The 12,550-nt window shown below is 42.8% G+C and overlaps 1 protein-coding gene across 2 annotated transcripts in view; it reads right to left on the bottom strand.

Moving 5' to 3' along the window:
* Positions 1 to 12,550, bottom strand: part of cica (capicua transcriptional repressor a) — a 33,982-nt gene that overhangs the window by 11,037 nt on the left and 10,395 nt on the right. For both annotated transcript variants that reach the window (XM_079175996.1, XM_079175995.1), the window contains exons 4-9: positions 6,345 to 6,476; positions 5,292 to 5,445; positions 2,160 to 2,259; positions 1,881 to 2,063; positions 1,540 to 1,666; positions 917 to 1,086 (exon numbers count right to left, since the gene is read on the bottom strand). In XM_079175996.1, coding sequence (XP_079032122.1) covers positions 917 to 1,086; positions 1,540 to 1,666; positions 1,881 to 2,063; positions 2,160 to 2,259; positions 5,292 to 5,445; positions 6,345 to 6,476 — 866 coding nt within the window. The remainder of the gene's footprint in view (positions 1 to 916; positions 1,087 to 1,539; positions 1,667 to 1,880; positions 2,064 to 2,159; positions 2,260 to 5,291; positions 5,446 to 6,344; positions 6,477 to 12,550) is intronic.

Raw genomic sequence — 12,550 nt, 5'->3', positions numbered from 1 at the left:
TGGGGGCGGTGCTTCAGGAAACTAAAGACAAGCATGTTCGCCACACAGCTGGCCTTTAAAGGCCGCGGCTCAACTGCTCTTCACTTTTTCTGCTGGATGCACTAACGTTATAACAGAACTCTTCTTCACTTCCATAGAAACAAACAAGCGCTCCGAAACAGCCACGCCCTCAAACAGGCACTGCACCAGTGAACTTAAAGACTAAGAAAGTAAAACCCTAAGTACTTCAGAAGAACACTTCAGACAGAAGTAATAACGCTATTATCAAGGCATGGATACGGTTCTGCCGCCAGCATTAAATGAAAGCCTTTAAAACAAAAGAGCTCCCATGCAGGTCTATCCCACTGTGATTAGGAGTGTAGCAGCAAACACCACGGTGCCTTCAAAGGCACTAAAAAAACAGTAGAGAGTGAAACCTTTGAAGTTGGAGGGCTGAGCTCCCCCCGGAGCTTTCGGTGGGCTTTCAGCGGCAACAACTCAAGCCCTCACACAAAGAACCTACAGAGTCCATTTGAACAGTTCTTTTTGAACGGCGTGCTTTCAGTCGTGGAGTTCAACCGAAATGCTTTGCAGCATGAAGGACACACGTCTGCTGTCTATAAATACACACACGTTGGTGCGTAGGCGCTCTCACAGACACAAGCATTAGCCCAGATTCTGCTTTTTAGAAAGAATTACTTCAGTCTGTTTTTATTCTCTGCATTTCTTTATTTGATTTAGTTCTGTCTTGGTTCTCTTGGATGCAACAAATACAGTGTTAAACTGCTTGAATACTGACTTGACTGTAAAGCACATGATTTGAATTCTCTCCAGCTTGAAGATTAAACTAGCTGGTGATCGTGAACAGTTTGCTTCACATTCTCTAATCTCCCGAGTCTGTTTGCTGCCTTCGAGCTACAGATCAACAACCGCCTACCTTCTCCAGGTCTCTCTCCCTTTGCTCCAGGGTGTGCACGGCACTCTGGGAAAAGGCTCGGGGACGCGGGTGCTGCCCTGCAAACAGCCCCACTCGGCGCTCCGATCCCATTGGCCAGCACGAGCCTCCTCCCTTCCCCCCCTCTGGCACCTGAGACTCCGGATGGGGATCTGGAGGAGAAAGGAGTCTGATCAAAGATAAACTATCACAGTGAGTCATGTATGGAGTAGATCAACAAAACTAGTTCCACATAAATCCACACCAACGCGCTGTCTTAGAGCATCGGCAAAAACGCCTGCGGTGTGCAATAAGGAATCTGTATGTTTTCTATAATGACGGTTCATCATGTCAGACGATGGTTCAGTATGGCTGAATGTGTTTTAAGGGATCTACACCAGACAAAAAGAGAGTCAAAGCAGTTGATGATTCACTGACTGTTTTCCTTGTAAAAGCCTTTTTGTGTTATGGTCTGGAAATGCTCATCAATGCTAATCAACACACACACACACACACACACACACACACACACACACACACACACACACACACACACACACACACACACACACACACACACACACACACACACACACACACACACACACACACACACACACACACACCAATGCTTTCTGACATGCTCCTCTCCCGTGAATCCTTTGGCAACCCACGGCCCTCCGACAGCGACTTCCTGCGGTCCTTGTTACACCACTTCCAGTCTGGGTGGGCTCTGAAGTGGGCCTCTTTCACCTGGAGGAGGAGGAGGAGGAGGAGGAGGAGAAGAGGGTCTTTAATGTTTTTCAGCAACTTATTCCAGACAAGCTGCTATTAATGTTGGTGAATCTGGATGTATAGAGAGCAAAATGAAAAGCTCTCGTATACCGGCTGAAGAGTCGCTACTTCGTAAACTGCACACTGCAAAACAAACCGAAAATAAGAGCCAAATAAGGAATTCTATCTTCACCTGGAAGGCCAGATCGTGGTACTGCTGCTTCTCGTTGGGCCCCAGAGCGTACCACCACTCCCCCAGGATCTTGCTGACTGTTCGGTTGTCTTGGTTGGGATGTCGCTGGTGCACCAGGGCCCGGTGGCGCTTGCTGAAGATCATGAATGCGTTCATTGGTCGGCGGATGTGATCCTTCTCCCTCTGGTTGAGGTTTTGGAAGGGAACACAAATCTCAGTTTCATGGTGAGAATATATTTGTCTCTGTTTTTTGACCGTCCGTCTGCATGGTGGACTGACCTTCCTCTCTCCGTCCTTGGGCAGGGCGCTGAGGGACTGCGTGCGCCTCTTCATGGTGCTGGCGGAGGGCGCCGCGTCGTTGGCCACTCCCGGGGAGAACCTACGATCACACCACAGAGGAAAAAAGCAAAACCGTTGAGTCCAAAAAACACTGGAGATTAAGGGGAATTCCTCAATGTGAGGGACTTTCAGGAGAATGACAAGGCTACAGGGTTGCAAAGGATTTAGGGAGGAATCAAAGACACAATAGTCATCGTTTATTAAGATACTGTGTATTAGAGTGTGGAGTCCACTCTTTATTTGATCTGTTTTTCAATAGTTTTAATGTATTTCACACCTTTGTGGTGAAGCTCCATTTTAGCACTTGAACAGTATGACATGCTACGGTGTACATACATACAGTTAAAGTATAAACCATGTTGCCTTTTTGATTACAGCGGTTACCTGCAGTTGGATTATTGATTCTCCAACACAGCCTATATCACACGTCTCCCCCCTTTTCCTTTCATTTACCGTGGACGTAATCTGGACACTTTTCTTTTATCTGTTCAGCCTTGGCTGTCATCACATATGCATGCCAACTACTGAGTATTTATTTGGTTAATTCCACAGAAACAGCTGTTTCTACTACCACTAATAAATTGCAATCTTCCTGCGAACCACTGGATTGTTTCAAGGAAAGAGCACCCTGACACAAGAGTAAATAATACAAATGCTGTCACAGACTGGGTCAAGTGTGGATTACTATCGTGTCGGGGGAAACAGAGCAGCAAAAAAGACGTTAGTTTGTTCACAAATTCTTATTATGACTTTTCATAACAGTTGATATGAGTGATGACACTTGCAGAAAGACAAAAAAAGAGAACATGAATAATAAAACTAAATACTGGAAAAGGGAAATTCAGTGGTTCACTTTTCTTTATTGAACACTACACTAGTGATGAAACAAAACTTCAAAGCAATAACACATTTTTTTTACCCTCTTGTCTACTTTCACTAAAGTCTTTTTTTTAAATTATGTACAGCAATCACATACATTTTCCCCGGGCGCCTGTCATGGGCAGCCCACTGCTCCCTATATACTGGGATGGGTCAAATGCAGAGACAAATTTCCCCCTTACCGGGATAAATAGAGCATAATTAAAAAATAAAAATAAAAATAAAAATACAACAAAGATTAAATAAGCAGAAAGGGGGAAAAGAGTGACCGTAGAAGGTCCGTGAAGGTAGAAACTAAGCCAGAGCAATCATGAGGTGTCAGGGAGTTCGGCTGGGAAAGCACAAAAGAAATACAGAAAAAAGAAAGCAAAAAGGGGGTGATAGTCTGAGAATTGACAGATAAGAAGCGGCAGATAATAAGCAAACAAATACATAAAAAAAAATGTATATCGTGCTCCCTACAGTGGGAGGTGTATTTGTGTAGCCGGGGGCATAATTTAGAGCTCAAAATCCTGTTGAAAGAGTCGACTTTGTTGTTATTCATGCCGTTAGTCTCTTCATTGAGATGCAGCCAGACTACAGGTGTAGCCACTGCAACATCGAGAGATTACTGAAGTACTTCTTTTGGTGATGACAGGCCTTTGTGAGCACGGTGACCCTGAAACATTCAAAACCGCACTAGCAGCCAGACAGCCACGCAGCCGTCTGAGTCACTCTGAAAGAGCAGCAACCCAGCCAGACGCAGAGACGCAAGCCTGAGAGGAACGGACGAGCACAGACTGTACAACTCTTTGCCAAACACACACACATACACAATCACACACACACACACACACACACAATCTCACACACACAACAACACACACACAATCACTCACACACTGATACAGCCAGTAGGAAAAGTTGTTTGTTGTTTCTTTCTTTCGAAATTCTGCTGTCAGAGGTGAATTTCGGTCCACCTGTTCTGAGCGTAGCGGCATTAAGAGTTTTAAAGTCTTCGACGCGGTCAAACTGCGTCTAATTTAATCTACAGTTACTATCTGTGGTCTTGTGAGTCATGCACAGAGTCGCGGAAGGGAAACAATGTATTCAGTGTTTGCTCAAAATGAGTTGACAACATTTAAATGTGACACCAAAACCTTTTAAAGGTCAGAGGGTTTATTTTTTTTCTCTCCATATTTAAAGTTGCTTTAATTTTGTGTGTTGATTTTGATGGACAAAGGCGGCATTGTTTTTTCGAGAACCAGATTCCCTTTAGAAAACCTCTCTGTTTAGTGCCTGAGGTGTCTGACAGACGGTGCCGTGCAGTCCTGGTTCTGGTTCTCCCGTGCTTCTCTTCCCTCCAGCGGGCCGAGCAATACAGCCTGGGCCTCCAGCAGCGTGGTGTCGGCAGAGCAGCGAGGCCGAGCTCTGCTCCTGATTTCGTAAAAATCTGACCCGGTGGCACCGTTGACAAGCATTAAGAATAACTATATAGAAACAACCAATCCTCTCGCTGATGGTGTTGTTTACTTATGTAGAGGCATGTATAGAGGCATCAGTATTAAATTAAAACTCTTTCATAACCAGTTAAAGTTCCTCACAGCAACTTTGAAGTCAATTGTAAAGTAAATTTAGCTCCAGAGTTTGTTGTTTTTCAAAATGGATACATACATACAACAATTTTGGAAATGAACATTAAGACTTTGTAGTAGTAGTTAAAGTAGAGATCATAATTTACACAAGAATACATTTTTAAATATTATGATAATGAACTAGTAACTATGCTACAAAATAAACTGATATTCCACTTCAATGAGTCTCTGAGTTAATACGTGAATAATAGGCCGATTTAAATCACCACACTTGCATGTAAACAAGACCTAAACTGGATCAACGGTTGTCTGGCAGTTTCCTGTGTCTGACTGGAGGACTGGCCTCATTTCACAATGTGGTCAATGTGCCACAGCGCTACTCTACAACTGAATTTAAATTCAATCTTTTGTTTCTTGTGCTTCTTCCTCCTCTTCTCTTGATTCCATTTGCCATCCGTAGGCCATTGCTGAGCACAACTGTTGTATTCTGCCATGTTAATTACAAAAATGTACTTTTAAGTGGACAAAAAAAAGAAGCAGAAAGCATCTCACAATGCAGAACAGCAAGCACCACGATTAATACCAGGGAGGTGGATGAAATCGGCCCCTTTGTACTTACGGGTCGTCTGTATCGCTCTCTGTCTCGCTGTCAGCCCCGCCCCTGTCTGTAGGAGGATTGTCATTGGTCGGGGGAGGGCATGACGTCGATCCCCTCTCTAAGTCTGGAGGGCCGGTCCGTCCATCGCTCACCAGGGCCACGCCGCAACGAGGCTCTGAAAAATAAAAGCCATTTAAAAGTTAGTTCGTGAAAAAGCTTCACGGAGGTAAGAATGAACAGAGCTGTGAGTGTGAACGCAGAGCTGCTCTACATGCAGCTGATGGGCAGGTTTATTCCGGCGGTGGGAGGTGTGACAAGCTCTGACTACAACTATGTTATAATCAGTGTTTGTTTTATACTGCAGGTGTCTTGCTAACAACGTTTTTTGCAGCCCATTAGTGAGATTGCTTACTTTTACTTTGTTTGGACTGGCCTCCACTTTTGAAGCCATTATAACTTGTCCGAGGATTTTTGTAGCATTTAGTTCGATGGAAAAATGCTTAGAAGACAGTATACAGTGTGCAAATGTGTTTAAAACAAATCAAAAGAGTGAGCTGATCAGTCAATTGACAGAAAATGAATCCCTAATTATCTTCAGTCGTTTTACATAACAAAATGAAGAAAACTGGCTGGTTCCAGTCTCTGAAATGCTCCGGTTTGCAGCTTTTCTTTGTCAAATATGTTAACAAACTGAACATATTTGTGTTTTTAGATTGATGATGTGACCTTGGTCTCTGAGAAACTTAAAGACCTAAAATAAGGCCTTTAATGAAGCTCTGTGGAGCACTACTGACCGTCCCCACCACTCACAATTAGCCTCGGACTACATTTTAGCAATCCAGGCAATAAATAGTGTTATCAACAATGTTACTGGAACTATATTGGTGTGAGCACCAACTGTGCTGATTTGCAATTCAGTCGCGACTGTTTTAGGAAACACTGCCTTGGCTGCCGGTACGTCCGACCAAACACTATTTATACTGAGGGAAATACTTGTTTGTAAGATGTAGTCGTATACATGTGGGTACAAGCAGTGGTGTTTCAGAGAAAAAAAGGAGTGGGCTCATTGTCTACCTTTGCTCTGATTGACAAGCTGTTGGCCATCGGCAGGCTGGGCAGCCGCCCCTGATTGGCTGGGCTCCAGGAAAGGGACGAGCGAATGCCAAGGGAACACTGGCACAGACCGAGGCTCCACGTTGGTCCAAACTGTGGGAACGCAAAGGGGGAGAGTGAGAGAGAGAGAAAGAGAAAAAAAGTGAAATGTCATCATGTTTATCAATCTCAGTATCACGGACTGCAGACAGAAGGTAGCGCTCTGCCCTCTGGCAGCATGTGAAATCCTCCACGATCGCCAGCCGGTGACGAGCTAAAGCTCTACTAAAAACTACACTTTGATAGAAACTGAAGACCATGAATGGAGTTGTGTGTTCAGCCACCTACTCTGCCCCCCCCCCCTTCCAACACACACACTCACACAGAGAACATCCCTCAGGATAATGAGAGTAGAGGGGTCATGTGGTGTGATGTGATGAGGGAACCTGTTATTTCATCCACAGAGACTCCAGACCAGTCGCTGTCTAGACTGCTGCTGAGCTTCAGACTCTGAACCATTTCAAGTCAAGAAAGACTACAGAAGAGCACAAGTTGAATTTATTACACAAATCTCTATAACGACTGTTTTAGAGAGAAGATTCATAGAGAAGATTCATGGAATTTCACAAGACAGCACCAATGTGTAAAACAAAACCCTCAATAGCTTCATTTGTTAGTTTATTGTGAATATTTCCATAGAATGATTAATTATGACAACACAGATAACACAATATGTTCACATCATCACGATACCACCGAAAGCTTTACTTCTGTTAATACTACCACCACTATTACTGTATTTCTACCATTCTTCTACTGCCGATACTAATACTACAACCACTAACACTACTACTTCTAAAATCACAACTATTACTGCTAATGTCACCCCTACTGCAGGTTTGGATATTTCCACATTGGGAATAAATGCAATATTTAGTGGTTTTATCAGCAGCCGTTCATTCATTCATTCATTTCTCTCTCTCTCTCTCTCTCTCTCTCTCTCTCTCTCTCTCTCTCTCTCTCTCTCTCTCTCTCTCTCTCTCTCTCTCTCTCTCTCTCTCTCTCTCTCTCTCTCTCTCTATATATATATATATATATATATATATATTATATAATTATAAAGTATTGCATATTAAAGATTTCAGCCTCCCCTGACTGCGGTATTCCACATACAGGTCTAGCCTGTTGGAAATAAACTGGCTTTGAACTCTGCTGCAGCACTGGAAAGTCCAGTTTTCGTTTCCATTAATAATTTTATAATAAAGTATTAAAATGGTCTATTTATAGCTAACCGTTCGCCGGCTTATGGCTCATCTAAAATGGAGGTCCAGATACTGCTGAGCTAGACAATGAAGGAAATGTAAACAGACCCCGGACCTGCTGTTCAAGAAGTTCTCTTTTGCAGATTCTGGTGTCACCTGACTATTATCACTGTGCAGTGCTCTGAACTTTGCAATAATACTTCATTTATGCTGCTGTTTGCATGGGGAACTTCAGCTGAGGAAGTGAGTCTTATTCAAACGTTTAAATTGCACATAAAAGATCTCTTTATATATATATATATATATATATATAAAAAGAGATCTTTTTATTTTATATATATTTATATCTGACCTCTTTCAGTTTTGTTGTCCCTGTTTTAAGCCATATGTCTTTTTCTGTGCATGTACATTGAGAACTGAACAGAATACAAGAGTCAATATTATCCTAATACTACGATGAGTTAAATGCAGTGACTACATTTCACTGTGCAGAACATGTGAGAGTATGAGGTTTATTTCACATGAGCAGCTGTACATCTGAATATATATCCTAGATCAGGGGTGGCCAACCAGTCAGAGACCAAGAGCCACATTTTTTACTGTGTTACCGCAAAGAGCCACATCATACACATGGGCACACATGAACATCACCCTATCCCTTCCTCACACACACACATACCTTTGCTCAGCCAGATTTATTGTAAATGTCACACACCAACATGATAATGACAGAAATGGACTCCTAAGACCACAGGCCAGTCATTTTCAACAATGAACATTGTGTACACTGTCTCACACAGACAAACTCTCAGTTCAACCACAAACAAGTCCACAAACAAAAATATAATAATTTACAATAGTGTTTTTCTTTTACTATGCATGTTACTTAGTGGGACTTCTGGCATTCCTTGCCTTGAACAATCCTCTTCAAATCTGGCTTGTATTCCGTTGTTGCCACTCGAAGCAATTCTTTCACATGGGTGTCAGTCAGAACAGATCGATGCTTTGATTTCACGTGTTTCAGGGTAGAAAACACAGACTCGCAGACGTATGTTGACCCAAACATTGACAGTATATTAAGCGCAGCCCGTTTGACATTGGGGTATTTTTTCATTGGCACACTTTTCCAGAACTCAATGGTCCCGTCCCTTAAAGCAGGTTTGAGTTGGTCCTCCTCACAAAGATCGATCATCTCCAACTCAGCCGCATCCTCATCTGTGACTAGCGGGGCTTTCAAACAGTCCGTCTCTGCGTTAAATGGGTCGACGAGTAACGTAATCTGTGGCCGCACATGCGCGTTTGACGAAAATACCGTATTTAACTCAAGCGAAGCGAACACGCACATTAAAAAAACACAAATACAAACTTCGATATGAACGTAAGAGCCGCATGAAACCGGGCAAAGAGCCGCATGCGGCTCGGGAGCCGCGGGTTGGCCACCCCTGTCCTAGATGAATTCAGATATACCGCTGCAACTCAAAGACAGCCAAAGTGATACCTGATTTTAAGGTCAATATTGATACAGATATTTAGCAGTTAAAACATTATACAATACAGCTAACAATATATATATCATTTTAAATAAACACATAATTACTGCCTCCCAGTTTAATGCTTCTTCCCACCAGACCACCTGTTACAGTTTACATCCATGTACGTCCAAAATGTCATCACTTGATCATTTTATCCAATTAGACATTTGTGTGAAATGGTCACGATTAACATATGAATCCTTGAGTTATGGCCAAAAATGTGTTTAGTCCGGTCACAGTGACCTTTGACCACCAAATTCTAAATTCGTCAGCGAATTTGAAGAAATTCGCTGACGGCCCTCCTGAGATGTCACGGGAATGGTATGGACACGAGGCTACAATGGCCTTGACCTTTGACCTCCAAAATCTAATCCCTTTCTTTCAGTACTTTGAGTCAAGGTGGAACGTCCAGGCGGAACAATCAGCAGTGTGGACCAGCCAACATTAGGGACTGAACCCATTTGCTTTGCTTAAAAGGATTGTCTCCATTCTCATGAAACCTAAATGTTATCAGGAGACTAGGCCCGACTATCAGAGACAAAAACTGATGTCAAACTTTCGTTTGGTCACTTAGTATACAATAGCAGGTTATTGGAAGGTTTAAGCTAAGTTTAAGACTGTTTTTCAGACAAATCCGTATTGAAGATTGAATTAATAACAAAAATAAAGAAACTACACTGGCAGAAACAGACCGTTTCCAACTGACTGTGGAAAATGACAGCTCTGTGACTAATTTGAATGACAACAGGAAATGTTTACAGGGTCAAGAAGACTGTAGTAAACCTGCTGCGTGTTATTGTAACAGTGGAAGTGAAAAAACAACACTCCTCCACCCACAGCTGTGGTTTTTATTTGGCCTGCCTTACTTTCCAACTCTGCCTGCAGCAAATATCTCTGTGTATGGGTAGAAATCAAACCCAAATCAATGAGAATAAATCTGTAGTCAGTAACATTCCTGCACTTTTAAATAGTCTATCTTTCTCATTGTCAAAAAACTCCACAAAAAGACCAAAACTCACAATGAACTGAACTCAGACAAGTATTATCTGTTTTTGCCAAAGCCGTCTGTGCTCCATAGAGAACCATTGTTGTCAAAAACTATAAAAAAAACATATCACCGAGGCAACAGCGCTGGACTGAGTGACATTTGACATTCTTGCAATGAACAGTGGGCACTGTAGTTCAAATGAATCTGACATGCACCACACTACTGCTGTAATTACCCACCAGAACACCAAATGTGTATCAATCCACCGTTGAAAATAGTCCCTAACAAATGCAACTCTTGTCTGAGTAACATTGGCTGAACAATACAGTGCCCAGCTGTTTAAGGAAATTGCTGAACCTTTTATAGAAATAAAACTATATATATACTTCAGCATGAACATAAGTGCCACAGTGGAAGTAAAGAGAGACAGACATTAGCTGAGATTTGATCAGAGTGAGAAAAATACAGAACGCATGGCCTTTTGCTTTACGGTGCTGAACAAATCTGACTTGAGATCCTGAATACTTTTCAAAGGACCAGCTGACACCCTGAAGAGGCGAGCCGTGAATATTCCAGGGAAGCACCGACAGTGGTGAGTTGTGAAAAACATCAGAGAGAGACACACTGCACAGAACGAGCCGTCTTCATGCCGTCTTTAAGGTGGGAAAATGATGCGACTCGACTGTAGATATCCACCTGTCATGTGACTACAAACATTACCACCACTTGGAGAGTTTCCCAAATAACTTCTCCCGTGTGTGCAAAAAGCAATAACGCAGTTCCTGAGCCGTGCAGCGAGCTGGGACCTCAGCCGAGCACTTATCTCTTCTTCACTGAAGGCTGCAGACGTACTCATAGAGAGCAGTAATGAAACTTGTGATGCTAATGCAGCTGCACTTGAGCCGGGCTATATTTAGAGGGATCTCAGCCACGGGGGCCTCCACTGCCTTCTGCCTGCGTTTGTTTCTGGGCTTCGCTGAGGCTCGGGGTGCTTTTAAAAATGTATGGCGGAGGAAACGTAACGCTACCAAGAGGCAGGTGGCAGTTAGCAGCAGTGCGAGGGATGTGAGGGAGGAATAAAAAGCACGCTCCGGTAATCAGCTCGGGCCTCGACGCTTTACTGCGTTAATTCTACCGGTGGAAACCGTGTATCCATGACAACGCGCCGGCAAATACGATTACTCCTTTTTTTTTCTGCCGCAAGTGATGAAACACATTCACATCACGGCAGACCTGCCCTTGATGCCCTGTCTGAGGTTGTTGATTGTCTGGAACAGCGAGATGAGTGTGTGTGGGTGTGTGTGTCTGTGTGTGTGGGTGTGTGTTTGTGGGTGTGTGTGGTAGAGGAGGAGTGTGAATGTCCTTGTTGCTCTCTGCACTCCTGCTCTCAGTCTTGCATGTCTAGACATGTCAATATTCTCGCCCTCTTAAAGGTTTCAGTGAAACACACCTTCGCTCTCTCTCTCTCTCACAAATACGGATATGAAAAGGGTGACACCTCCTGCACACGCACACTCAATAACTCTGACACTACACACACTGAGTCACGAATTACACACACACACACACACACACACACACTGAGCCACGGGTCTGGGTGGTTGCCTGCACGGCTGAGATATATCAAAACCTTTTCTGATCTTCACGCATAAGAGGAAAAAAGGTTTCACTCTGAAGTCACCTTTACCGCCTGAGCCGAGTCAGGAAATCACAGTTCAATCAGAAAAGGGTTAAGAAATGTTAAATAATGTAAGGATCCTTATGCATGAAATCTGCTACTTTTGACATTTGTTTTTAGGGCTGAGCCATAGAAAGAAGATCAAATATCACAATATCTTTTAACCGAATACCTCGAGAAGGATATAAAGATGACAAAAGAGATTTTTTGACAAATAATCATCAGTAATATGGATAAAATGATTAAGCAGGTAAAGGCAAATGATGGAATAGCTAGATCAGTCTGGTAAGTGCAGAAAACTTTGCAGTAGTGCAGCCTTTAAAACCAGGAAAAGTCAACCCTTTATGCCATATTACCATGAGCAACCATGCAATTTGTCCTGAATGAATATATGAACTGAAAAATGTCTACATGACTTATAAATACAACCTCTTGTTTTGTCAAATGCCAGTTTGAACTGTGACACTGAAAATAAAAAGTATTGACAACATCTCTCTGCACTTACAAACTCCTGTACATTTATTGCACTTTCCCGTTTTCAGAGCTAAACTGACACAAAATGAGAAATCCTGCATTTCAATTGGAAACCATCTTCCCCGTTCCTATATTAGTAACATATCAGAGTTTCGGGCTGTAATATTGCAAGGTTGGCATGGAAACAAGCACACAGTATATGATTAACCCAAACACCTCTATTGCTCAGTGGCCAATTTTCTTATATCCAGCAG

The sequence above is a fragment of the Pholis gunnellus genome (genome assembly GCF_910591455.1).
Source record: "Pholis gunnellus genome assembly, chromosome: 16".
Lineage (NCBI taxonomy): Eukaryota > Metazoa > Chordata > Actinopteri > Perciformes > Pholidae > Pholis > Pholis gunnellus.
The sequence above is the reverse complement of the archived record's forward strand: the minus strand, read 5'-3'. Positions and strand labels throughout refer to the sequence as shown.